Source organism: Xiphophorus maculatus, chromosome 14, assembly GCF_002775205.1.
Source record: "Xiphophorus maculatus strain JP 163 A chromosome 14, X_maculatus-5.0-male, whole genome shotgun sequence".
In the NCBI taxonomy this organism is placed as follows: domain Eukaryota; kingdom Metazoa; phylum Chordata; class Actinopteri; order Cyprinodontiformes; family Poeciliidae; genus Xiphophorus; species Xiphophorus maculatus.
In genome coordinates, this window is record NC_036456.1 from 20,286,250 (window position 1) to 20,313,246 (window position 26,997).

Consider the following 26,997-nt stretch of genomic DNA (forward strand, 5'->3'; position numbering starts at 1 on the left):
AAGGCACCCAGTTCCTTCACGATCTTGTCCATCTCCTCGACGGCTCCTGGGTTCAACGGGTACTGCCGAACAGGTGGATGAACCCCACCTTCGATGTGATGAACAAACTTTGGGCCCAAATCTCCACAATCGTTCTTGAACCGTGCCACCTGCGCCGTAACGATGATCTCACGCAACTTCTCTTTCCCAGCCGGGGAGAAGTCACTCTCTTCCAGTTTCTGTTCTGTCACCGTTGGTATGTCAACTGGTTTGTACCAGTCTTGCTTTTCTGATCCTGTTTGGGTCGGGCCGACTTTCACCAACCTTGCTTTCAAGCTTGTCAGCCTTCGCTCCAGGCTGCGATGTGTGCCTTTCTTTTTGCTGAGTTCGTCTAAGTCTTTTACTGTGAGGAGATTGTAGGGACCTTTCACCCACACTACTCCTTTCCAGATCCCATATGGCATTTCTTCTATTTTCCCATTAGCAAACTGAACCTTCAGGTGTCCTGCTGTTTTTAGGTCTTTGCGGGTCATTGACACCTCCGCTCCGGTGTCCACTAGGTAGGGCACTCCCTCCACTTTAGCGTGGATTTCGTCCCCCTCCCAGTAGGCATTTTCTAAAACGACCCGCGACCTGGACGCCATTACTTTGGTGACCCTCTGGCCCCGGCTTTACGGGACTCACGGAGGGCCGTCCTCTGTTCTGGGCTCAATTTCCTATACTCCTCGTCCGTCAGGAACTGACCTTTTCCTGGCTGGTTTGATGAAGCCGGCGGTTTGGTCGGTTTCCCTTGTGGTCCTGGTGGTTTTTGCTGGGGCGGCCGGTTCTGGAAGTTGGATGGCGGTGTTCCTTGTTGAAACGGTCTGCTCTGGAAGTTGGACGGCGGTGTTCCTTGTTGAAACGGCCTGCTCTGGAAGTTGGATGGCTGTCTGACGTTGACTCGACCAGGCGGCTTTGCTGGTTGGCCAATCTCCTTCTTCCTTTTGTCCTCGTAGTACTGCTGCTCCAGGTCGAATCCCTGCACTGCTACATCCATCTGAGCGACCGTTGTGCTCCTCACTGGCAGCTTCACAAACACAATCTCCCCCCTTCGTCCCTTTGTCACCTCACGCAGGACTTTCACATACCTCGCCGGAGAGACGGTTTGCCAAAGCGGTTCCAACCTGCTTCCTTTGTCCAGTCGCCCTCTGGCTCTCTTCACCTGAGATTCTTCATCATCCATGTCCTCCAACACCAACCTGTCATAGTTACTCTGTGCTGACTCTGTTCCAACCATCGGGTCCGTAGTCACGCTGGTCAGCCACAACTTTTTGGCTCCTTCATGGTTGGTGGTGGACAGCACGGTTGGCCAAACATCCTTCAGATACTCTTCATTATTTTCGTCTGCGTTTTTGCTCCTAATCACCAGCCTTAGATTCTTCAATTCGGCGTAAGCATCCTGTCCCGTATTAGAGGCAGGTGGTTGAGCTGACACCTCTGGTTGTCTCGCCGGGATCTGCGGTCTTGGCTCCGAAGACGTCGCCTGAGGTTCCTCTTCATCAGCCGACACTTCGTCCAGCTGCTGTTGAGTTTCCCTGGAGTACTTGTAGGCGGCTTTCTTCAGTCGTCGCAGCATCACATCATACATAATTCCAATGTATGCGTTCCTGAAGTTGGTAGTCAGGGAATAGTGTGCCGTCAGGGTGGAGCAGGATGGTGTCATCAGGATGTTAGCCCATTCTCCGATTGTCGCTTCCACCTCGAGCTGCACCCGGTCTCCCAATCTGCTGGCCCATCCTGCCGGGATCTGGTACTCGGTTTGGCCGACCTCTGGTACATACGTACGCCGTCCGTCCTTAGCCTGTACTGGACCCCAGGTCACGTCTCTTGCCAGTCTTTCAGAGGATTTCTCGATGTCAAAGGTTTCCATTTCTTTCTTCTTACCCCGGTGCTGTCCTGTTCGGAGTGTCTTGTGCTCTGTCGGTGGTTGCTTCGGATCGGAGAAGACGCTGCCGTGATCACTCTCCTCTTCCTCCTCGCCGGGATGTTCGATCTCCGGCTGCTCCTCTTCGTCCTCCGAGTCGCTGATGTCCTCATACCGCTGTTGTCGAAGAGGTCCCCTCCTGGGGGAGTTCAGCGGTCGAATCTTAGCTGGTTTCATTGGTCCTTCTTCTTTCTGGACCGTCGGCTGCTCATTCTTGACTTTTCCCACATTGGGTTTTTTCAGCTCACTGCGGCTCTCTTCAAACGAGAACTCCTTAACGTACTTTGCTGCGGAGAACCCTGGTTCAACAGGTGCCTCCTTTATGGTTATCCTGGGTGGCTGCACAGCCTTGACTTTACCCATCTGGGTGGTGTTTGGAACCTCACCCTGGGGAATTTTTAAGGGATATTTCTTGATTTCTTGCGATGGATGGCTAATGCGGCATTGCTCCTCCATCTCAGCTGCCAATTTCACCCCTCGCTCAGTGCGGAGTCGATGCAGACGGGGGTCAACCACCACTACCACTTCTTTGAACACCAAGAAATGACTGTTGTTCCTGGCTATATTCACCACTCCGTTCTCCGCAGTTGATCTGGCGGTGTCCCTTGGCAGATCCGGCGATCTTAGTCCCTGTACACTCACTATCACTCTCCTCATGCATTCGTTGCTGGCTGCCGTCAGGCCCCGCTCGAGTCCGTGCCACATTTTCTTCCGATATTCCTCCAGACTCTCTCCTTCTTGGTAAGCGTCAATCGGGACTAGGATTACTGCACCATAAGGGAGATTATGGCCTTTCATTATTATTACGTCTCCTCGAGTTGCTGCACTACAGGTGGCTTCCAGCAATTTCGAATCTGTTTTGTAACACTTTCCTGCCTGGTTCTTAAGGTTGCGTCGGAAGTTTTTATTGTGGATCTTGTATCTGTCGTTGGTGAACACAATTAGTCCATCACCCTCAAGATCCCATATCCCTCCAATAAACTGATAAATCATGAGCCCGGATTGCAGTCTTATGCTGACGGTCCCTGGTGGTATTTCGGCCAATTCTCGGGCCATCCTCCAGGTGTCTGATTTCTGAGTCTTCTTCTTGGGGCGGCCGGGGCCCCCCTGCTCCTCGTCCGATTCCTCTTCGTCCTCGTCGGAGCTACTGGCCTCTGAAGTCTTCGTAGGTGGCTGAGGATGCTTCTTCTCCGTGCTGTAGACTCGGGGATGAAAGCCGGACTCCAGACCTTGTCGAGGGGACCAGTCCCTGGCCGCTTGCTTCAGCTGCTCCTCGGTGAAACCGCCGACGGGTGGTCCCTCGGGGTCTTCCTCACAGACCGGTGCAGGTGGGATGTCCTCCTTCCGCGATGGACCCGGTTGAGCTGGGATGCCTCCGTCGTTGTCGTCGCTGCTGTTGCCGCCGTCGTTGTTGTCACTGCCACCCGTCAGGTCTATCAGATCCCTCGAAGGTTGCTTCTGTTGGCGAGTCGGTGTCGCGGCTCTGCTGGGCAGTCGGGACGGAGCTTCAGCCACCTCCGACTCCGCTCGATCGGGGGCCTGCTCTTTTTCTTTGTCCCTTCTGTAGGCGTGCAGTTTCTCCAGGGCCTCAGAGCACTCTTTGTACTGGCGCACCCCCTGCACCTGGGGGTTTACCAGGATTCCGTCGATGCCCGCTGCTATTGTAGCGGTTTTTACCACACGATCATACTTTTCGGAGGGGCTGTAGACAGTCCGCAGCGTACCCCCCCCGTCCATTCTTCAAGGAGTTTGGCGAACCATTTCAGCCATTCTGCAGCCTCCGTCTTCTTGGTAACCTTCACTGGGCATCTGACGACTGCCAGGCGGTGACCCTGTTTAAGCTGGGTGCAGTAGTACACATGATTCCGCACTAGGATCTCCAGTAAGTCCCGAGCCCTGTCCTTACCGGTGGCATAGTGGGAGTCAAAGAACATTCTTTTATTTATCTCAGTCCAGGATTCCAATCCATCGCCGAGTAGTATCAACTGTACAGGAATTCGTGTCAATATAGATTGGGAAAGACGGGATTGATGATTTTCCTCGTCTCGGCTGATGTTGCTTGCCCTTTGTCCCATTGCTGGCTTTTGTAGGGGATCCAGTTCCCCTCTTTCTTCTCCATCCATATTTGTCTTTGTCTTCGAGTCGCCTATCCCCCAAAGCCTCTCTTTGCGCTTTCGAGTAGGGATGGGTCCAGGCTGTGTTGGCTACTGGCTTCACTGTCTGGATCTGGTCATTCCATCCTCAGTAGAAGCTTTCCCTCACCTGCATGCTATACAGTTACTGCGAGGGTTGTGACTGATGGCCTTATCAGTCACCACTAACTCTCTTCCCTAAGAGTTAGTAACCCAAGTGAGCTATTCAGAGTCTCACATCTGTTTTTACTGACTTGGTTTCTTTGGGGCCCGCCTACTCAGTTGTGCGCCGCCCCACGTTGGGCGCCATGAAGGTTATCCTGCAATAGTTAGCCCCGCCCACTCCTCACTACTTCACAGGGCTGCCTACTGACCAGTTCTCCGTCTAACAGGTCCGGAAAATCTCTGAGAGCTGGGTATTACCCTAAAAGTACTCTATAAGAGATAATCTATTTAAACTGGTGGCGAAAGTGACTCGTCTAGCTCTAACTACCTCCAATCCAGAAGTTATGACCCTTTACAGTTAAGAAACAATCAGCTGAGTAGCCCTCGCAGCTGCATAATTCCAATAACCACTTCTGTTAACGGTAGCCCACTTTCTAAATCATAACTTGCACTTGGAACCGGCTAGATTATGTTTAGTGACTTAGATGTAAGTCCCAGGGTCATTATTTACTCTCACCAAAGGAAATTATGAAGCCTCCTATTTACTGGAATCATGTACATTAGTTTTACCTTAATTAAAAGAACTGGACAAAGATTAAATGACTCTATTAATTCCAATGTCCACCAACCTCATTAGAATTTTGTAGTATAAATTTATTAAGCAAGCTTAAGCAGGGATATGCGACATACAAATCAATAATCAATCGTATATAGATCAAAAACAGTGTAATAAAATTTACATGTACAATCATACTACCCTGTCTCCTCTCCCTAAGAGTTAAGTCGCACGTTCTGAAATGAAATTTCAATGAGCAGATTCAACTCATACCCAGATGATGGTGGATCTTTTGGCAACCGGAATTTCTAGCATTCTTGGTCGAGGTCTTTGCCTTGTGTGGAAAAACCCTTCTTAGAAAGGAACCAAAGCAGAACGGGTCCGAATCCTTTGCAAAACACAGTTCCTCATCCCTGAGGGACCTTTGTCCTTCCTCCAAGTCTTGTTGCAGAGTTTAAAATTGTTGCTGGGTTGAGACGAGACCAACGGTCGAATGAAGAACCAGAGATGGGGCGATGGGACCCAGTCCTTTCTTAGCGGCGTGAAGTCCGAGCTTTTCCCGTGGTTCTGAAGTGCGGTCCGTAGCTCAATCTGCTTCTGCATGTTGTCTCTCCTTCTGCGCCGCCGGACTGGGAACAACTGGTTCCTCTTTTCAGCCCCTTTTTATGCGTCTCTCTTCCATGTGTGTGTATGGAGGAGGTTTGGTCTACGTGACTTGCTTCACACCTGCTGTTTCTTATGAAAAAGTTCCCACCTTGCCCAACCTGTTGTTGCCGACTGCAGTGGAAAGTTCCGTACTTCCCCTTTCTCCGTTGCTTCAGCCAAACTCAACACACCTCCCATCCTGTGTGCTCTGACCATCTGTTCAGAACTGCTTGCGACATTTCCTGTTTCAGGGCTGTACTGCATTCCTCTCTTTTCCTATAACTCACTTACATCTGCACATTATCACAAGTTTGATTCTCAACTGCACATTATCACAAGTTTGATCCTCAGTTAATAATCAATCACATCTCTTACTTATTATAATTCATCAACCATAATCTTTCCACAGTTAAATCATTACAGAAATCATTACTGATCATATTTCAGAAAAATGCTTTTCAGAAGGTTATTATGTGATTACTTGTATTCATTTTACTATTCATTCATATTCAATTTAATTAGCTTTTAATCAAACTACAAGATTACTTATGTTCTATCGGGCCTTTATGCACCTTTCCTGCATGCACCCGGAAAGATCTCATACCCTTATGCCAGTTTTCTTGACAACCCCCAGGAATTTGGTGCTGCTGACCACCTCCACAGCCGAGCTGTTGATGAGCAGTGGAGCGTGGCTGGGCCGGTTCTTCCTGAAGTCGACGATCATCTCCTTCGTCTTGTCAACGTTCAGGATCAGGCTGTTGTCTCTGCACCAGTCCACCAGCTGCTCCACCTCCTCTCTGTAGTCCAGGTCGTTGTCGTTTCTGATGAGGCCCACCACCGTTGTGTCGTCCGTGAACTTCACGATGTGGTTGGTGGCGAACCTGGGGACGCAGTCGTGTGTCATCAGAGTGAACAGCAGAGGGCTCAGGACGCAGCCCTGAGGGGAGCCTGTGCTGAGGGTGATGACATCGGAGGTGTGTTGTCCGATCCGGACTGACTGAGGTCTGTCGGTGAGGAAGTCCAGCAGCCAGTTGCGCAGGGGGGTGCTGAAGCCCAGGTGTCCCAGTTTTCCTGCCAGATGCTGTGGGATGATTGTGTTGAACGCTGAGCTGAAGTCCAGGAACAACATCCGCACATGAGTGTTCTTCTCCTCCAGGTGAGCCAGGCTCAGGTGTAGGGCGGAGGAGATGGCGTCCTCAGTGGAGCGGTTTCGGCGGTAGGCAAACTGGAACGGGTCGAATGTGGAGGGGAGTCTGGAGACGATGTGTTCTTTTACCAGCCTTTCAAAGCACTTCATCATGATGGGAGTCAGTGCCACAGGCCGGTAATCGTTGAAAGAGGTGACTTGAGGTTTCTTTGGCACCGGAATGATGGAGGCAGTTTTGAGACAGGCTGGCACTGTGGCTTGGTCCAGTGAGGTGTTAAAAATGTCTGTTAGGACACCAGCCAGCTGACCTGCGCATTCCCTGAACACCCGCCCAGGTATGTTGTCGGGGCCTGGGGCCTCCGTGGGTTGACTCTTTTCAGAGTCTTCAACACATCGGCTGTGTCCAGGCAGAGTGCCTCCTCTTCCTGGTGGGGAACAGTTTTCTTTGCCGGAGTACTGTTCAGTGCCTCGAACCTCCCAAAGAAGTTATTGAGTCCATTTAGAAAGTCAGCATCAACTTCGCCCACTGGGGAGGAGGATGGATTGTAATCTGTGATCGCCTTTATGCCTTGCCACATACTCCTGGTGTTGCTGGTGTCGTGGAAGAACTCCTGTATTTTTCGACTGTGGGTTCGCTTTGCTAACCTGATAGCACGGTTCAAGTTGGCTCTCGCTGTCCTCAGTGCCTCCTTGTCGCCAGACTTGAAGGCTGAGTTCCGTGTGTAACACAGTAGAGAAGGGTATTACATATATTTTGGATAAATGGGCCAATAGGTTCGGCTATCGGAGCACAGTGGAGTGTTTAAATGACACACAAGGGCAGTTGGGTGTATTTAAAGAACTGGTTTTAGTGACAGAAAACACACAATTAACAGTTGCACAAAACACACAATTATGAAAATAAAATTACACACAATAAAATGAAAAAAAAAAGAATTAACAATAATACTTGGCCAAGTGCTAATTCTTAATTTCAAATAATTCGGGTGCACCCTGGTAATCTGCACTCCAAATTGTATTAGTCAGCAGATTAATCAAATTAATCCCAATTTGGTTTGATTCAACTTCATTCACAGGAGAATTTCCACCACAGCTGTGCGTCACAATGTCCGAAATAAAACAATCCAAACAGTTTTGTCCAAAAATCAATAAATAAAAAAAACAATAATAATGGAGAATGTCAGTTGTAGGTTTCACACATAACCGTGTGTGAAGATGTATGTTGCTCTCCTACCACACCGCAGGGTGCAGCATGACTCCAAATGGGATAGACGAAATCTGGTTCTCTCTTTAGGTCCAGGTGGGAAGGCTCGCCATCAATATCAAAGGAGGGATCCACTTCAGGAATGATCCAGTATAAAAAAAAAACTGACCTGTCAACAGACAGGACCAGCAGAAATACAGGACTTTACCAAGCCGTTCTAGCTTTAATCCTTCTTTCCAACACAGTAACAAAACATTACCTAGTTACTAAAACAACGGATATTCTTTTAACAACAATGTAACAAACGACAAAAACACAAATAAAAGGCTCCGAATATGCTCACCGATCTCAGTGCGACACACTTCAGACAACCATATAGTGGGTCTCAATCCGGATGCGTGGGGCACTAAACGATGTAACAAGGCATATTTGATCTAAATAATATAAACTTAATAAAATAAAATTATGTTAAAGCCTAAATTTTACCTTTTATCTACGAAGAACAAGCTGAAATAACTGCCAGAAAGAGCCAACGATTCCTAACGGCTCTAACGGTAAAAAACTGAAGTTCAGTTTGTATTCATTTAATAAATAATTTCCAGCACAAAAGCTGGACAATCAACATAAAATCTATTTACAAAAGAGTTTATCCACAATACAGTTAATACAGCACGTAAAAAATACTTTTAACTGTCGGGATACATACTCTGGCGCTGCCCCGCTCAGCAGTCTCACCGCGTCGGATCTCTAGAGCAAAACCAACGGTACTGCAGACCCGGGGGAGAAGGGCGGGATCCACAACGGCAGCCTGCACCCTGATTGGTCCAGACGCTCTGGAAACCAAACTTCTCATTGGCCAGGCAGACCACCCAGCTTCCTTAACCTCTTCTCTTAAAGTGGCATACCCACTTTATGTGGGTTACACCTGCTTTTAGCATTTCCCGTACCTCCTTAGTCATCCAGGGTTGTTGGTTGGCCCGGGTGATAATGTACTTAGTGATGCTGACGTCCTCTGTGCACTTGTTGATGTAGGCTGACACAGTCATGGCGTACTCATCGATGTTGATCTGGTCGTTGTAAGTGGCTGCTGCCTTGAACATCTCCCAGTCAGAGCACTCAAAACAGTCCTGAAGTGCCTCCATGGCCCCCTCAGTCCACACTCTCGCCTGCCTCACTGTAGGTTTTGTTCTGATCAGCAGGGGCTTGTATGCAAGAATTAGCATAACAGAAAGGTGGTCTGAAGAGCCAAGGTGGGGGCAGGGGGCTGCTCTGAATGCTTCTTTGATGTTGGTGTAGGCCAAGTCTAGAGTATTCACTCCCCTGGTTGGAAAATCCACATACTGGTTGAAGTGAGGGAGAACAGTCTTCATGTTGGCCTGGTTAAAATCCCCAGCAATGATGAAAACGCCCTCTGTGTGTGAGGATTGCAACTTAGTGCATACATCTACAGCTTTTCATTTTAAACGGGTAGGATATTCAGATGAAGGAAGTGATCTTCTTGTGGTTTCATCATGGATATAAATTGTTCCAATGCTAAGCTAAGCATAACTGCTAAGCTTCCACTTCAGTCACTCAAATAATATTATAAAATATATTTAACATCAACACAACCTGCTGTAGCTTTCTCTTTGCAAACATGACAGTAGCAGTTTTAGACGGGTAGCACTGACAGATAGACTTAGCCATCTATGCCATGGTAGGAAAATCTGATGAGGTAGCACAGATAGTCAGAACACCGGGCCGCGGTGATTAAAAGGTTAGGGTCCACTGACTTAAGGGATCCAGAATCTACAATAGTGAGGATTTCACAGCTGCTGTAAGGAAGAGGAGGGCGGAGCTGATGGAGGATTTTAGAGCAGCACGTCAAAGAAGAGACATTGATTATTTCTGTTATGATGAGCTGATCACCTATCACCACTTGAGCTCCCCAAAATTACCCAGTGATGTTTAGAGGACACGGTCTGCATCCAGCATGCCAATTACTAGTCAGATATACAAATGTTACCATGGCAACTGGCCCAGCTGATGCGCCCCAATGGAAAAATCTGTGATTATGAGGATGTGGAAGTGACTACATTTCAGTACAAAGACTATCATCAGCAACACATAGAAAATGACATTGATCCTGATAACATTTTGTTTTTACTGGTATCAACAACAGTTGTCACTTTAACACTGATGACCAGTTCAGCATTAAAACTGAACATTCAATAATTCACTTTAACAGCAGAAGCTTGTATGCAAATTTCTACAACATAAAACTGTCCAACAACTCAGACCTTTAATATCATCACATTATCAGAAACGAGGCTCAATAGTGAAAATAGTGAAATGGTTTGTAAAAACAGAGAGAACAAAAATGGAGGTGGAGTAGCTGTTTTAGTGAACAAGAACATTAATTATTAGACGATAGAAACAAAGTCAGCTGTCATGGAGAACGTTGTTCAATGTGTGACTATAGAAAAACTCCTGGAAAAACAGAAGAATGTTTTAATGAACTGAATGTGGATCAAATATAGAAATATTCAATAACTGGATGGAAGAAAAAATTATTAAAGTTAATCAATAAGTTTTATTTATCTGTGGGGTTTTCAAAGTTGATCTTCTAAATCCAAATAAACAGAATAATTTATTAACACCATTAGAGTCTAAGATCACCAGTCGCATTGCATCGCACTGTGAACATTAACTGATGATATTTTTACAAAATAGTTTAACTAGTGGAATATTAATAGATGATATAACTGATCGTTTACCAGAGTTCACAGTCTGACTGCAAAAAACTGATCAATACAGACGGTTCGGTCAGAAGAGTCATTGATTAATAAATCTATAAATTAATTTAAGGAGATTAATTCATAGAATAAAAGATGTGAAATGAAGCCTTGGTGTAAATTCAAACTGGAAAACTCTTCAGCCTCACCTGGATCATCCAATCGCTGCGTCACCTTCATCTGCCACCAGCCTATCAGCATCAGACCTCGCCGCTCTCAGCCAATCATTGATCAGGCTCCTGTTTATGATGACATCATCTGCTCTCCATGAACGATCACCAGGGGGCGACATCTCAAATCAGCATCACAAAACTCGTGATGCTGATCCTCTTGGATAATGGACCTTACCACAGGGCCGCGTTTCATTGGCTGATGCCCATTCTACGTGGCCGTCTCACAAACACACTTAGCTTCCCGTTAGCTAAGTACAGCATGATGGCAGAACTGATACAACTTCTACACCTTGTAGCCTGTCTGCTACACAGTCTGACGTTAGCTAAACAGATCAATATGCAATGTGTCTGTATCTGACATACACTAAAGATTTTATTTTAGCAGAAAAGGCTTTGGACTAACCTGTTACTCGTGTTAGCCACGTTAGCACCAAGTACAGCTAGTCAATCAACCATCGCTGTGTTCAGGGAAGCGCTGATTAATAATCAAGAAATAAATATCAAGCCTGGAAACTTGATATCGTAACGGACTGAATGTTATGTTTTTAACGTAATCTTTGCTCGTCTTGCGGGACGCAGGCGGTTGCCACGGTAACAGGTGTGTTTAAACTACAGAGAGAGAGAGAGAGTAAAAAGGTAGGAGTGGTTTTGAGTTGATCACCTGTTCAGGTTATTTTACCTTTGTTTCCCTTTGCTGTGGCTCATTACAGCCGCTGTAGTTTCTAAACGTTGGACTAATTACCTCGTTCGTTTGTGAGTTTACGTCATTCACAACAAACATCAAACAGAACAAATATATTTCATAACATTTTAACAAACAAATGGCTTCTACCGTGGTAATTATGTGAAATTAAATGAATTATATCCCAACTTCAGAAGATTTGCCTTTACCTTTACAGAGCTCTTTGGTTCCTCCTATCAGTCTGTAGCTTCTCATATTGAGGTCAAAGTTCAGATCTACCATAACTGACTGACACCTGCTGGCCTCAGGTTTGCAACCAGCTTGTGACTGAGAAACCAGTAACCTCCTCCCAGTTGATGACATGAACTTGTGAGTTCCTCTGTCCATTTAGCAGCTGATTTATTGTGAAAATCCGGTAGAAATGATTCACTAATCAGTCATGTTTACATAGAAACAACGAGCTGCGAGGTTTTGTTTGTGAGACTTGCGGTCACGTGGGTCGGTTGTGGGCGGAGCTTGGTAAGGTCTGATGGGTATTTTTCCTTTTGAACCTACATTAAAAGAAAGAACCACAGACAACGTATATGAATTTCATGTCAAGCTTTTGCAAAAGGAGAAGTCTCTGCCAACTGCTCCTCCGAGCCGTTCACAGAGCGTTCTGATCTGCTTTCACATGAGCTCCTGTTTTTATTGTCAAAGAAGAACAGGCAAGGGGGCAGTCAGGAAAAACAGCAGAGGTCGTAAAACCTTCTAACCCAAACATCTAACAACCCAGTTCCAGATGTGATATCTGATCAAAGGTCTGAGCCCGGTTCAAATCTCGGTCAATACTGTCAACAAAACAAAATACGATTGCTCACAGGTAGTTACTAAATTAGGAGGTGTTCTTGCAAAAGGATTTAAGGTCTGAGAAACTCAGTGTTAACTATTTCTCGTGAAGTTGAACAGACAGTAGTGACCTCCATACACACATAAGGAAGAGAACACTTTAAACAGAAAATCACAATGATCTATAGGCTGAATGTGAACTAAAGTAATAATAAAATGATAATACCAAAAAATCTCTAACAAGGTCCATCTCTTATCCAAGCTCCAATAAGAGATTGGATAACTATCCAATCTCTTAAAGAGTTTTGGAACCAACGTCACTGCGTGTGATGTTTACGTCGCTGGGCGCCATCTTGTATGGCCACAGACCAAAACAAACTTTTTCCGGCATTTTCATTGCTACCAACCGCATCGAAGTTGTTTCAAGTTGGATATTGGATTTTCGGGCTCCGGGGTGTAAGGAGCGTTTAGCTCAAGGTTGATCCGATTTATGAACGCTAATTCCGGCCAGCTGTTCTCTAGCGCTCCCTCCTCAAGCACTTGGCGGTTCACATAGGGACCGTCAATTTCCGAACCAAACACTCCTGTAAATAAATGCCTTGTGACCAACTGATACAAAAAAGTGGTAATTCATGCTATTACACGAGGCACACTATCCTCTATTAAAATGTTAACTGACTGACTGGCGACCTGTCCAGGTGACCCCGCCGCTCGCCCGGAACGTTAGCTGGAGAGGCAGCAGCTCCTCCTGACCCACTGGGGACCAGGGTGTAAGAAAATGGATGGATAAATCATTTTAATAGTAAATATGTTTTCTTCCATAGCTTCCAAATCGTTGCCCCATTAACTCAAAATTAGTGTGAAATTATTTTACTAGACTGTATCGATCATCTTTATTACATTTTGATCCGTTTTATTTTTTAACTAATTTTATATTTAAAAATTTTTTTTTTTAAATGTTCATAAAATGTATTACATCAGATGATCATCACATTTGTTACCTGTGTAACCCCCATAAACTATGCTGATCTGTCTGTATGTTTAATGTGTTTGTTTGTTAGTTCTTATGTAGCGTAGTTGATTCTGCGTTGTGTGAAATAATAGCCAGACAACAGCGGCTCTGAAGGCACTTTTAATGCTCCTGCATTCAAACAGCAGAAAATAGTGATTAAAACGGCTTTCCTTGCCACAGTGCTCCGCAGAGCCTGTTTAACCAGGAACATCACTATTTCTAGCACATGAATGTAGCATTTCCATTAGCAATGGTTCATGTAGCATAACTAGCTGTTAACACAATTCTATCACTGTTTAACAGTATAAGTGCTCCAAAGCACATTATCTTACAAGAACAATAATCAATTTGTCCCTTATTATGCTTAAAAACACTTATTGAACCCAGAAAGCAAAACTTCATACCTTCTCCCACAGAATCCGGACAGAAAGAGCGACGGAGAGGCGGGAAAACCCTTAACAGACTATAATGGTTTGATCCGTTAACTTGTCTTTTAAAATGCTGAACTGACACCGAAACAACAATCCATGAACTCAATATGTTCAACAGTAAAGATGATCATTTGCATTTTCCTTCGTAACACATTACATTTTAATAAAAATAATAATTTTGAAACAGGAAGTTACCCGCTGTTTTGAAATGGATCTGTCGACTTTTCAAAATAAAAGCTGCCGGTGCTTATATAATTTCCTACCGGATTAGCTTCCCACTTTACAATAGTGTAATAACATCACACTGCTACACTTAGAATGCCCTGTAGAGGGCGCTAGACCCACATTTCTCCTTGTCGGTAGGAGAAGAAGAGGGAAGAAGAAAAAAAATGGCAGACTATGCAGACTAAGCTCGTTTCAGCAGAAGTAGAGAAGTTACTACGCATCAGTGCTGCTGTGATATGAGAGAAATCTGTTTATTTTGAACTGGATAATGTACATTCTGTTCTGAGATTTCTCCGGTGAGTCTGTTGTTTTATTTTCAGCTGCTTACTTACGCAGAATGGCTAGCTAGCTGGAGCTAACGCTGCTCACTTTTTATCGAACTGTTAAAAAACCAACCGGAGTATAAAGTGTTTCTCTGTAAGCAGCTTAGCTCTGTGAAATGAGACTGTTTATGATGAAGTGATATTTATTAAGTAATTTCTTTATTACTGAGCGTTTTTGGTTTATTTTAAACGCTAATTTGATTTTCACTGAGAAGTAATTGAAAGATTTCTATGATTTCCGTAAACCTGCCTGATCGGTTAACGCTCTGCATGCAGGTTGTTTTTTTTTTGATGACCGATATCTGAGCGATCCAGTGGTTCCAGAACCAGGAGGGTCCCGCCGCCATCTTTGTGACTCGGACTGAAGCCTGGAAAGACGGAGGTTCTGGTGCTGCTGTAGCTGATATTTTACGTGGACAGATAAGCTTATTGAACAAGAAAGGGGCCCCCAAATCTTTTTTTTATTCCACAAACTATTTGTTCATGAACATTTTCATAACGGACAACTTATGTGCACATTGACTGAACTGTTATATTGAAGGACTAACTGGAATATATAATTTCTTTTGTTGAAATAAGCTTTAAAGCTACTGTTTAAAAAAATTACCCTCAATTTTCTATATATTAATTTGATATTTTTATATAAGGGTGGACAATTTAAGTTTTATACCTTAATTTTATTAAGGTAATTAGTGTTACCTGGATTATTATTTTTTGTGGGGAAAGAAAAATAAACTTGAGTTGTTAAAACTTTATGCTTATCATCCTCCTGTGTGACCCTAGAACAAAAGTAACTTTCCTACTGAATTTATTGCTAATTAAATTAAGTAGTGGTTACACCTGTAATGTTCAATTACATAAAATTCAGACAGGATCTATTTCATTACATGTTCACTTCTTACCTGAAATATGTTAAATACAACAAATATTTCTTTAAAGTGTGATGATCTATTTCATAACATTTATTTGTCACCTTTATTGTTTACTCTGAACATTTTAATTACACATTAAATTTTAAAAATGGTTTGATTGTTTACATTAAATGTTTACTGCAAAATGTCTGATTCTATAATTGTTTACTGTAATCACATAAAATGTTTATTTAAAAATATAATCTTTCATTACATGTTTATTACCTGAAATATTTTAAATATCAATTTTTACTTGAAATGTGATTCATTTCATCACCTGTTTACTATATAACTTGAATCAAACGTTTCATGAATTTTTACCACATTAAATTATGAAATGATAGAAAACGGCCACTTCCATCTGAACACATATTTCAACCCAAATGGTTCCTGTTCCTCTTCAGAGTCTGCAGCCTTGCTGAGCTTCTCTTCTCCTGGTTCCTCCTCTTCTACAGCCTCCACTGTGTTTTATTTACCTCTTCTGGGGTAAATCATGACAACAGTCTCTGTAACTTGTTGATCCATCGTGGTTTTGCTGTATCGTCTCTTTAATTGTCGCGCATGTCGGTCCGATGTCATGGCGTTTTCCTAGCAGTGACCCAGATTCAGTCTGGATTGATCTAATCCATTTCATACGTCGGTTTGCCTTTAAGAGGAAATAATATCAGAACACATCAGTATTAATACTGTAAACTTGATAACACCAGTAAAATAGTTTACTTCACAATAATGGAATAACCTCGATGTTCACTGACAAAACTCGGACTATGCTACATAAAAAATATCAGCCCAACCTAAACAAGGTTGACCCACTTAAATGAACTCAATGAAACTGAACCTGAATCACCCGGAAAAAATCATAGCAAAACATTATGACACAACAGCAACCAAGCGAATTTAGACACTCAGCAGATTGGACATGTCTGGAGCAAACTAGTAGATATTTTGGGATGTTGGAGAACGTAACATCAGGACGTCTCACCGCTGATAGCCAGGACATTCGTCTCCTTTCCGTTAGCTCCCACAGTTTAGCTCCGATAGCTTAGCTCCGACAGTTTAGCTCCGATAGCTTAGCTCCGATAGTTTAGCTCCGATAGTTTAGCTCCGACAGTTTAGCTCCGACAGTTTAGCTCCGATAGCTTAGCTCCGACAGTTTAGCTCCGATAGCTTAGCCTCCTCACGTTGTTTACAGAAAACAGTGAAACTAAAGTCCATTTTCCATTTTTTTAACCGTTTCGGTCGTGTGATCAGACATTACATCCAATAATGCAGCAAGTTTGAACCATTGCTAAATAATTTTAAGTAACTTAGATTCAAAAATTCTAAATATCTGTGAGAAAGTTGTTTTGTCTGTTATGTTTATGGCCTCACAAGATGGCGCTCATATCCCTACTGATAGAGCCGTGACGTCACGTTCCAAAGCTCTATAGGGTAGTAATAAAGATATTACTAAGGCGAAGTATGTAGATTTTTTTTTTTACCCCTCCAGGGTCTTTTGTGGCTCTAGTGTCCCTTATATGACAGCAGGCTGACAGGAAACGGGGAAGGAGAGGGGGGAAGACATGCGGCAAATATCGTCGGGTCCGGGAGTCGAACCCGCGTCGAGGACTCAAGGCCTCCAAATATGGGTTGCCCTAACCGCTATGCCACCATGGCACACCCCGAAATGGAGCATTTTAAATAAGATCAGGAAAACTTCTAACAGTAACAATTATCCACAGAATTTTAAAATAATGACCAGAATATTACCAATATGAAGAGTAAATAAATTCAATAGTTATTTTGTGAATATAGGAGAAAAAATACCTGCGATAAAAACAGCAACTCATCTAAATTATGTTGAGAATAATAAAAGTTCAATGTATCTGAACCCATTAAGAGAAATAAATCACTGATATTGTGAATAAATATAAAAGTAAATCATCCACTGATGATGATCTGAACATGAAAACCATTAAAAGGTGATTGAGGGAATCTCTAAATATTAACTTTTATAATTTATCATAATTTTATTTAACGGGACAATTTTCCAACAAAATGAAAATAGCAAAGATCAAACCAATATAAAACCAGTATAACCAGTATAAAACTGGCAATAATCACTAATTACAGGTTTGTCTCTCTTCTCTCTCAGGTCTCTAAAATCCTAGAAAAACTTTTTAAGAAGAGAAAATTCATAAACAGTCAATATGGATTCAGAGCAAATTGGTCAACATCACCAGCTGTAACTGACTTAATAGAAGAAATTACCAATGAACAGATAGTCAGAAATGATCTGGGAGTTTTTATAGATCTAAAGAAAACTTTGACACAATAAATCATGATATCTATCAGGGAGAAGTTCTGAACTGGATGAGTTATTTAAAGAGCAGAAAACAATTTGTGACAATGGGAGATATTGAATCTGGTGATTGTATGTGGGGAACCTCAAACTGGGACCAGTTTGATTAAGTTTGTATATAAACAACATAAACAAAGTGTCTAATCTATGGTGAACCCTCGTTTTTCACGGGGGTTGTGTTCCTAAAAAACCCATGAAGTATTTACCTTTATTTTTTACAATTACAATTTTACAATTAAATATTCTACATTGAAACCAAAGAACAAAACCTGTTTTCAGGCACAAGCATTTTTTTAACAAATAGAATATTTTGTTACAAATAACTACAGTAAAATAATCATTTTAATCATCAATACGAAGTACAGTAGGACAAATTGTGACTCTTGTATTTCTCTGTTCGTCTGACTGTGACTCTGCAGCCTGACTCTGCAGCATCAGGCTGCAGAGTCAGGCTCTTCTGCAGCCTGCGGTGCAGGTGTGTTTTATTCAGAAATATTGATATATTTTATGAATAATTGTTCAGTGGTCATTTAATGTTTTATTTCACTAATATTTTATTAATGTAGTTTACCAGTTTGGATAATCTGACTTCCTATCAATGAAGAAAAAACATGCTAAGCAAAAATGCCTGCAGGCCAGGGCCGGTTCTAGACGGGGGCCAAGAGGGGCTCTAAAGAAATTATACTAAATAAATGTCTTTTTTAATATTCAGTGGTAGATATTTTTTCTTCACAATTTTCGTTTTAAGGTATTATTAAAAATACATTAAAATTATTTTTAATAAAAATGAATTTAATGAATTAAAAATGATGGTACTTTAACTGCTGTATGAAGATAGGATCACACTTTCCATCTACTAGATCAGGATCTGCAACCTGAATCTCTGGAGACACAAGTGGCTCTTTGTTCACATTATTAAATGATGAAATATTAATCTGTTTTTGTTTAATTCTTTTTTTAAGTGTCTCCATAAAAACACTGTCTGCACGGCCCTGTGGTAAATCTGGCCTAGAACCAGCCTCTAAAGAAAGCAGTAAAGTTATATATATAAAAAAAAAAAAATTCCCTTCTCACCCACCGCGGGTGGTTCTTATCCTCTGAGCTCGGGTCCTCTACCAGAGGCCTGGGAGCTTGAGGGTTCTGTGCAGTATCTTGGCTGTGCCAAGGACTGCACATTTCTGGACTGAGATGTCTGATGTTGTTCCTGGGATCTGTTGTAGCCATTGGTCCAGTTTGGGGGTGACTGCCCCGAGGGCCCCGATGACCACAGGCACCACTGTGGTCTTCACCTTCCAGGCCCTCTCCAGTTCCTCCCTGAGGCCCTGGTATTTCTCTAGTTTCTCGTGCTCCTTTTTCCTGATGTTGCAGTCGCTTGGTATTGCTACATCTATCACAACGGCTTTCCTCTGTTGTTTATCCACTACGACAATGTCTGGTTGGTTCGCCATTACCATTTTGTCTGTCTGGATCTGGAAGTCCCACAGGATCTTAGCTCTGGCGTTCTCCGCCACCTTTGGGGGTGTTTCCCACTTTGATCTCGGGGTTTCCAGTCCATATTCTGCACAGATGTTTCTGTACACTATGCCTGCAACTTGGTTATGTCGTTCCATGTACGCTTTCCCTGCCAGTATCTTGCACCCTGCTGTTATGTGCTGGACTGTCTCAGGGGCCTCCTTGCACAACCTACACCTTGGGTCTTGTCTGGTGTGGTATATCTGGGCCTCTATTGCTCTGGTGTTTAGGGCCTGTTCCTGGGCGGCCAGGATGAGGGCCTCTGTGCTGTCCTTGAGTCCAGCTTTTTCCAGCCATTGGTAGGATTTACTGATATCAGCCACTTGGGTTATTTGCTGGTGGTACATCCCATGTAGGGGCTTGTCCTCCCATGATGGTATCTCTGGCACCTCAACCTCCGTTCCCTGTTGTCTGAGACATTCACTGAGCACATTGTCTGTTGAGGCTTTGTCCCTGATGTATTTATGGATCTTAGTTGTTTCATCCTGGACTGTGGTTCTCACACTCACTAGTCCTCTGCCTCCTTCCTTGCGGCTCGTGTACAGTCTCAGGGTGCTGGATTTGGGATGGAATCCTCCATGCATTGTTAGTAGTTTTCTAGTCTTAATATCAGTGGCTTTTATCTCCTCCTTTGGCCAGCTAATTATTCCAGCAGGGTATCTGATTACTGGCAGGGCATAACTGTTTATTGCGCGGATTTTGTTCTTGCCATTGAGCTGGCTTCTCAGGACTTGCCTTATTCGTTGGAGGTATTTAGCTGTGGCTCCTTTCCTTGTGACCTCATCGAGGTTGCCATTTGCTTGTGGTATACCTAGGTACTTGTAACTGTCCTCTATGTCTGCTATTGTTCCTTCTGGGAGTGAGACCCCTTCTGTGCGGATGACCTTCCCCCTCTTTGTGATCAGCCGACCACACTTCTCTAGTCCGAATGACATCCCAATGTCCGTGCTGTAGATCCTGGTGGTGTGGATCAGTGAGTCGATGTCTCGCTCACTCTTGGCATACAGCTTGATGTCATCCATATAGAGAAGGTGGCTGATGTTGGCCCCATTTTTGAGTCGGTATCCGTAGCCAGTCTTGTTGATAATTTGGCTGAGGGGGTTCAGGCCTATGCAGAACAGTAGCGGGGACAGAGCATCTCCTTGGTATATGCCACATTTGATGGACACTTGTGCAAGTGGTTTGCAGTTGGCTTCAAGGGTGGTTTTCCACAGCTTCATCGAGTTTGCAATGAAGGCTCTCAGAGTCCTGTTGATGTTATACATCTCTAAGCATTCAATGATCCAAGTATGCGGCATTGAGTCATAGGCTTTCTTGTAATCAATCCAAGCCATGCACAGGTTGGTGTGTCGGGTTTTTGCAGTCTCGGGCAACTGTGCGGTCTACGAGGAGTTGGTGTTTGGCTCCTCTGCTATTTACACCGATACCTTTCTGTGCCGTGCTCATGTGTTTATCCATGTGTTTGCTTATCTTGGCCGCTATGATGCCTGACATGAGCTTCCATGTTGTGGAGAGGCAGGTTATTGGTCGGTAGTTGGGTGGGACTGGACCCTTTGATGGATCCTTCTGGATTAGGATTGTCCGCCCTTCAGTTAACCATTCAGGGTGAGTCCCACTTTGTAGCAGCTGGTTCATTTGGTCTGCCAGTCGCTCATGGAGGGCAGTGAGTTTCTTTAGCCAGTAGGCATGGATCATGTCAGGCCCTGGTGCTGTCCAGTTTTTCATACCTGAGACTCTTTCTTGGACATCTGTCACAGTGATGGTTACCAAGGCTTGCTCAGGGAGGTTATTATGGTCCTCTCGTAGAGAGATCAACCACTGTGCATTGCTGTTGTGGGACGCCTCCCTTTCCCATATGCCTTTCCAGTATTGTTCAGTCTCCAGCCTTGGTGGGTCTACTCTGTTGTTATTACCCTGCCATTGAGAGTACACCTTAGCTGGTTGAGTGGAGAAGAGCCGGTTAATCCTTCTGGATTCATTCTCCCTTGTGTATCTCTTCCTTATATATATATATATATATATATATATATATATTATTTTAACCAACTATAAGGGACCAGACTTGTATCATCAGCAACTTTATTCAGATGACAATTTGCAATATAAAATATTATGCCTAGTGACATTTTGCAATGGCCAATGCAGTACTTAATTAATTTAGAATTATTTTTATATTTATGAATGAAATTGTGTACAGCATTGGATTTATTTATTTGAAGAATATTTTATAGTTCAGTACAAAATGTTGTATATGTGCAAAATATTTGGATAAATAATGTGTTAGTCTGATCCTGGTCCTTAATCTTGTTAATTTCTCTTATTGGTCTTTTTTGAAGTTTGATTAGTGACTGTTGTGTTTTGTAATTAATTTCCCAAATCTCTCTGGAGTCACTTAAATAAGGTCAAACTAAAGACCAGTACAGGATGTTTGGGTCAGGCTGGTTCTATGAACAGAAAAGTGTTTGGTACTGAAACTATGACAGACCCACTTCATGAACTGTGAACTGAAATATTAAAACCCTAATTCATCATGTTCACTTTTCCACAGATGGACATTCATTCTTGTTTAAAGACAAAAAGGCCAACAGCTGCAAAACGTTCAGATAAAAATTTCTAAGTCTGAATTTCAAATAAAGTTCAGGTTAAAGACTCATTTCAATAGTCATTAACCTGAATGTCTACCTTGATAATAAACTGGTTTAGGTTTATTAATCTATGCATTTAGTAAAATGTTCTTCAAATGACTGGAAATGCAAAGTTTTGAGTAGATTTTGTTTTAATTTCCACTCCAGGACTGAGTGACTCCACAGCTGCTTGTGTCTCATTAATGTTAGCAGATACCATACCAACTTTATTTATAAAGCACTTTAAAACAACCACAGCTGATACAAAGTGCTGTACATCAAAACACAACATAATAAAAAAGCATAAAATAAAAACTTACAGTTTAAAAACAAAAAACATACAATTTAAAACTAGATCCCGCTAGAGTTGAAAGCCAAATAAAATAGATGGGTTTTAAGACGAGCTTTAAAAGTGGACAGTGAAGGGGCCTCCCTGACCTGCAAAGGCAAGTTGTTCCATAATTTGGGGCCCATGACAGAGAAAGCCCTGTCCCCTCTGAGCTTCCTTCTTGATCTCGGTACCTCCAAAAGCAGCTGATCTGCGGACCTAAGAGATCGATAAGGTATGTATGGGTGAAGAAGCTCAGAGAGGTAAGCCGGGGCAAGATTATGTAGTGATTTAAAAACAAACATAAGAATTTTAAAATGAATCCTAAAATATACCGGCAGCCAGTGAAGTGAGGCCAGGACAGGGGTCACGTGTTCCCTCTTTCGAGTTCCTGTCAGCAGTCGTGCAGCAGCATTCTGTACTAGCTGCAGACGTGAGAGCAGCGACTGACTAACTCCCAGATAAAGTGCGTTACAGTAATCCAATCGAGTTGAAATAAAAGCATGGATCACTGTTTCAAAATGCTGCCTGGAAAGAAAAGATTTCACTGACGCCTTAAATGATAAAAGCTGGACTTAACCACGGCTCTGATTTGGCTATCCAATTTAAAATCACTGTCCACCTTAAAACCAAGATCTGTAATAACAGGTTTAAAATAAACCTCCAAGGGTCCCAGGTCAACAGAGGAGGACTCACAGGAGCCACTGGGTCCAAACACCATCACCTCTGTTTTGTTTTCATTAAAATTTAAAAAGTTCAAGGCCAACCAAGCTTTAATATCACCTAGACATGCCAGGAGATGTTTGATAGAATGTACATCCTTTTGCTTCAGGGGCAAATAAATCTGACAATCATCAGCGTAACAATGAAACGAAATCCCATGTTTCCTGAGGACAGAACCCAGAGGCAGTAAATAAAGAGAGAAAAGCAGTGGGCCCAGAATGGAGCCCTGTGGGACGCCATAAGGCATTGAAGCAGCAGATGATTCAGAGTCACCAATCTTGACCGAGATTGTTCTCTCCTCCAGGTAAGACCTGAACCATTTAAGAACAGTGCCACCAATACCTACAACGTGGTGTAATCGCGATATTAAAATGTCGTGGTCTACTGTATCAAAGGCAGCAGTTAGGTCAAGTAAAATCAGAACAACATGGTTACCAGAATCACATGCAAGAAGGATGTCATTAAAAACTCTTATTAAAGCAGATTCTGTGCTATGAAGAGTTTTAAAACCTGACTGGAAAACCTCCAGAATGCCATTGTAATCTAAAAACTGTTTCAGCTGACAGTACACAAGTTTTTCTAAAACCTTAGAAAGAAAAGGCAGCTTCGAAATAGGCCGATAATTAGCCAGAACAGTTTGATCAAGGCCAGGTTTTTTAAGCAGTGGTTGCACTACTGCATGTTTAAAACTAGCAGGGACCACACCTGATGACAGACTGCTATTTATAATTGCAAGAACAGGCTGCCCTATGCTAGATAAGATATCTTAAAAAATCGTGGAGGGACAGGATCACGAGGGGAACCTGATGGCTTAATATGGCCAACCGCGTCCTCTAAAAGTGAGACAGTCACAGGCACAAACTGATCGAAAGCAGCCGAGCGAGGGACCAAAACAGAGGGGTCAGAGTCAGGAGCTGTGATAAGAGCCCTGGTACTACCAACCTTTTCAATAAAAAAATGCAGAAAATCATCACACACATCAGGAGACGCTTCCAAACAGGCATTCTGTGGAATATTAAGCAGAGAGTCAATGGTGTTAAATAAAACACGTTGGTTATGGCAGTTTAAGAGAATGATATTTGCCAAATATTCCCTTTTTGCCTCTTTAACCGTGCTCTGGTAGAGACGCCAACAGTCTTTTAAAATCTGAAAAGTAATCTGCAATTTATCCTTTTTCCACCTGCGTTCAACACGACGACATTCCTTCCTTGCAGCACGAGTTCTGTCATTAAACCAAGGCTCAGGTTTAATCCTTGGCTGCCTGGTTTTTAATGGAGCAACCGAGTCCAGGATGGTTTGGGAGGAAGAATAGAACCAGGACCAGAGCTCTTCTGTATCAGAGTGGAGAAAGTCAGATGATCCACAGAGCTGAAGAAAAGCAGTAGAGAACTGAGTGGCAGTGGAAGGGTTAATAATCCGACAGCGCCGAGCAGCAGCGCGAGTTTTAACTGCAATAGGTGTCAAACTGACATTGAATAAAACAGGCAGGTGATCCGAGAGCACGGAGTCACAGATTTCCAGGTTAGTCACAGGCAGACCACAGGAAATGACCAGGTCCAGTGTGTGTCCGTGCTCATGTGTTGGGCTGGATACAGCCTGCACCAAATTTAAAAAGTCCAGAAGGCTTAAAAAGTCCTTTACCAGAAGTTTATCAGGACAACACACGTGTATATTGAAGTCTCCAACAATAAGAACATGTTCATAGTTAGTTATAATCCCAGATAAAAAGTCAGAGAAATCGTTTATAAAATCCTTATTATATTTGGGGGGCCGGTAGACGACAGCACAGAAAATTGGGTTTACGTGTCTCATCTCAAATGCCGTAAACTCAAAGCTGGGGAAAGACGTCTGTAGAAAACACTGCTTACATCTGTAGTCCTGTTTGTAAACAGTCGCTGTGCCTCCCCCTCTTCCCGAAGCCCGCGGTGAATTAAAATAAGAACAGTCCGCTGGTAAAAGCTCAGATAGAGCACTGGACTCACCAACACTCAACCACGTCTCAGTCACGCACAGGAAATCCAGGTCTTGGTGACTAAAAAAGTCCCGAAGAATAAAAGTTTTATTCCCAAGCGACCTGGCGTTTACCAGACCAATCCTGACAGGAACTGGATCATGGGCTTCGACAAGTCGGGAAACCCGACACAGCGGTCTCAGGTTTTGGAGACACTGTCGGCGCATGTAGAGCTGGGAAAGGCAAGGGCGGCGGTGCAGAGGGGCCTCAACGCCGACCACGGGCACCAAGCAGACATCAACGGGATCCAAGAAACGCCGAGGCACCAGAGAGCCTAAAAATGATCCATACGATGATCGGGTAAAAGGAGAGCAGTGCGTCAGATAAAATTTCAGCTTCACCAGCCGGCCGCTTCGTCTACCACGACGACGTCTCCTCCGTGGAAGCAGCGCAGGAACCCGGAACAGGTGACTCGGAATCTCCGACAAAAGTGGGGGCAGGGATTGTTGGCCAGCAACATCAAATAACATCATGTTCTGGACCAAAGGTTGGAGGTCTAGTAGTGTGTTGCGATCATACACCAGCAGAGACTCAGTTTCGTAGATGACACAGGTCAGAAACAGTACCAACATGATCAAACGAGAGAATGACAGATGTTGGCAGCTATGATGTGATCTAGAGATTCTGTTTCAAACTGAGTTTATTCACCTCTGGAAAAAGTTAAAGTTTCTCTGATTTTACTCTTTATAAGTTTATGTTTGAGTAAAATGAACATTGTTCTTTTGTTTGTGAATATATGTAAATAAGCTGTTAGATTTAGAAAATCTTCTCATGGGTCTTAGCCCTGCTGGGGGCTCAGCCCCCCTACAGGTCAGATCCTAGAATCGCCCCTGGTACCGAGGGGTCACTGTATCAGAATTTGTGTTCTTTGCTGATGACGCAAATATTCTAGTCTCTGATGAAAACTTTCCATAGTCGCCTCAGAAATCAGTAAATTAAAGAAACGGTTTAACAATAAATCACTAAATTTGGACTGAAATCTTTGTTGTTGGAAATTGTTACAAAAATACTGAAATTCAAGTTCAGGCAGATGTAACTCTAGACATGGTTTATTTATGTTAATAGGTTTCTCAGACTAATTAACAAAATCAGTTGGAAAACTCATATTAAACATTTACAGAATAAACTGAGTTAAAGCAAATCAATCCTGGCTGAAGCCAGAAATATTCTAGCTTTAGCCAGGATTTATTAAATATATTTATTTAATAATAAATCACTTCATATTCTATTTAACTCTCTGATTTTGCCATATTTAACATATTGTTCAGAGGTTTGGGGAATTAATTACAAAATTAATTATATCCATTAAGTATCTTACAGAAACATTAGAGTCATAAATAATGTTGGTTATTATGAAAAAATAAACCTGTTATTATTAAAATCTAAAACTCTTAAATTTGAAGATCTGGTGGAATTTAAAATAACTCAACTTATGTTTAAGGGATGTAATAAACTGCTGCCTGAGATCATATAGAGCACGTTTTTATTAGAGATAAAACTTAAAGATTCATAGTTTATGAACAACAACAAGAGTTTTTGTATTTCAGTTCATGAGGAGAAATTATGGAACAAGTTAAATAAGGAATTAAAGTCAAAATACAATTTAAAAGGAAATATAAGGAGGTTATTTTCACAAGATATAGAAATATGTTTGAGCGTTAGCAGTAATGTGTAAACTGAGGCTAACGCTTATTAATGTGTAGATGTTTATATTTAGACATGTAAACAAGATAAAATGTAAAATTAATTAATGTTTATTTTTTATTTGATGTAATAATAATCAGAGTTTATGAGTTTCTTCCTTTTCCAGCTTGTTAAAATACTGAGGCACAAAATAATGTTTTTCCTTCATGTCTGTTTTACTGCTGACATGTTTCTAATAAATAGTTACACATAAAATCAGCTGATTGATCGGTGGCCGATCGATCGGCAAACCACTAAAGAGCAGCAGGGGGTCACGGCTCACTGTAGACCCACCAGGCCTGGTTCTGGTTCTGGATCTCGATCTGGTTCTGGATCTGGTTCTGGTTCTGGTTCTGATGTCTCTCTCTCTCTCCAGGCTCCGCCCCCCTCCGTCCTCTCGGTCTCCCAGGTGTTGGACTGCAGGTATCAGCGTCGCCCCCTGTGGCCACCAGAGGAACTGCAGCCGCTTCACCTGGTCTCTGTGTTTCAGGTCAGAGGTCGTGACCTTCCAGGGCCGGGTCACAGAGAGGGTCAGTCTGATGGACAGGAGGGGAGGAGCCTCAGGTAAAAACTATGACACTCACCTGTCCAGGTGAAGCAGGTATCCATTGGTAACCAGGTGTTT

General features: G+C 43.0%; 1 protein-coding gene across 1 annotated transcript in view; it reads left to right on the plus strand.

Moving 5' to 3' along the window:
* ctc1 (CST telomere replication complex component 1) overlaps window positions 1-26,997 on the plus strand; it is a 127,359-nt gene that overhangs the window by 85,805 nt on the left and 14,557 nt on the right. Inside the window, exons 17-18 of the mRNA XM_023346464.1 lie at window positions 26,749-26,795; window positions 26,863-26,936. Coding sequence (XP_023202232.1) covers window positions 26,749-26,795; window positions 26,863-26,936 — 121 coding nt within the window. The remainder of the gene's footprint in view (window positions 1-26,748; window positions 26,796-26,862; window positions 26,937-26,997) is intronic.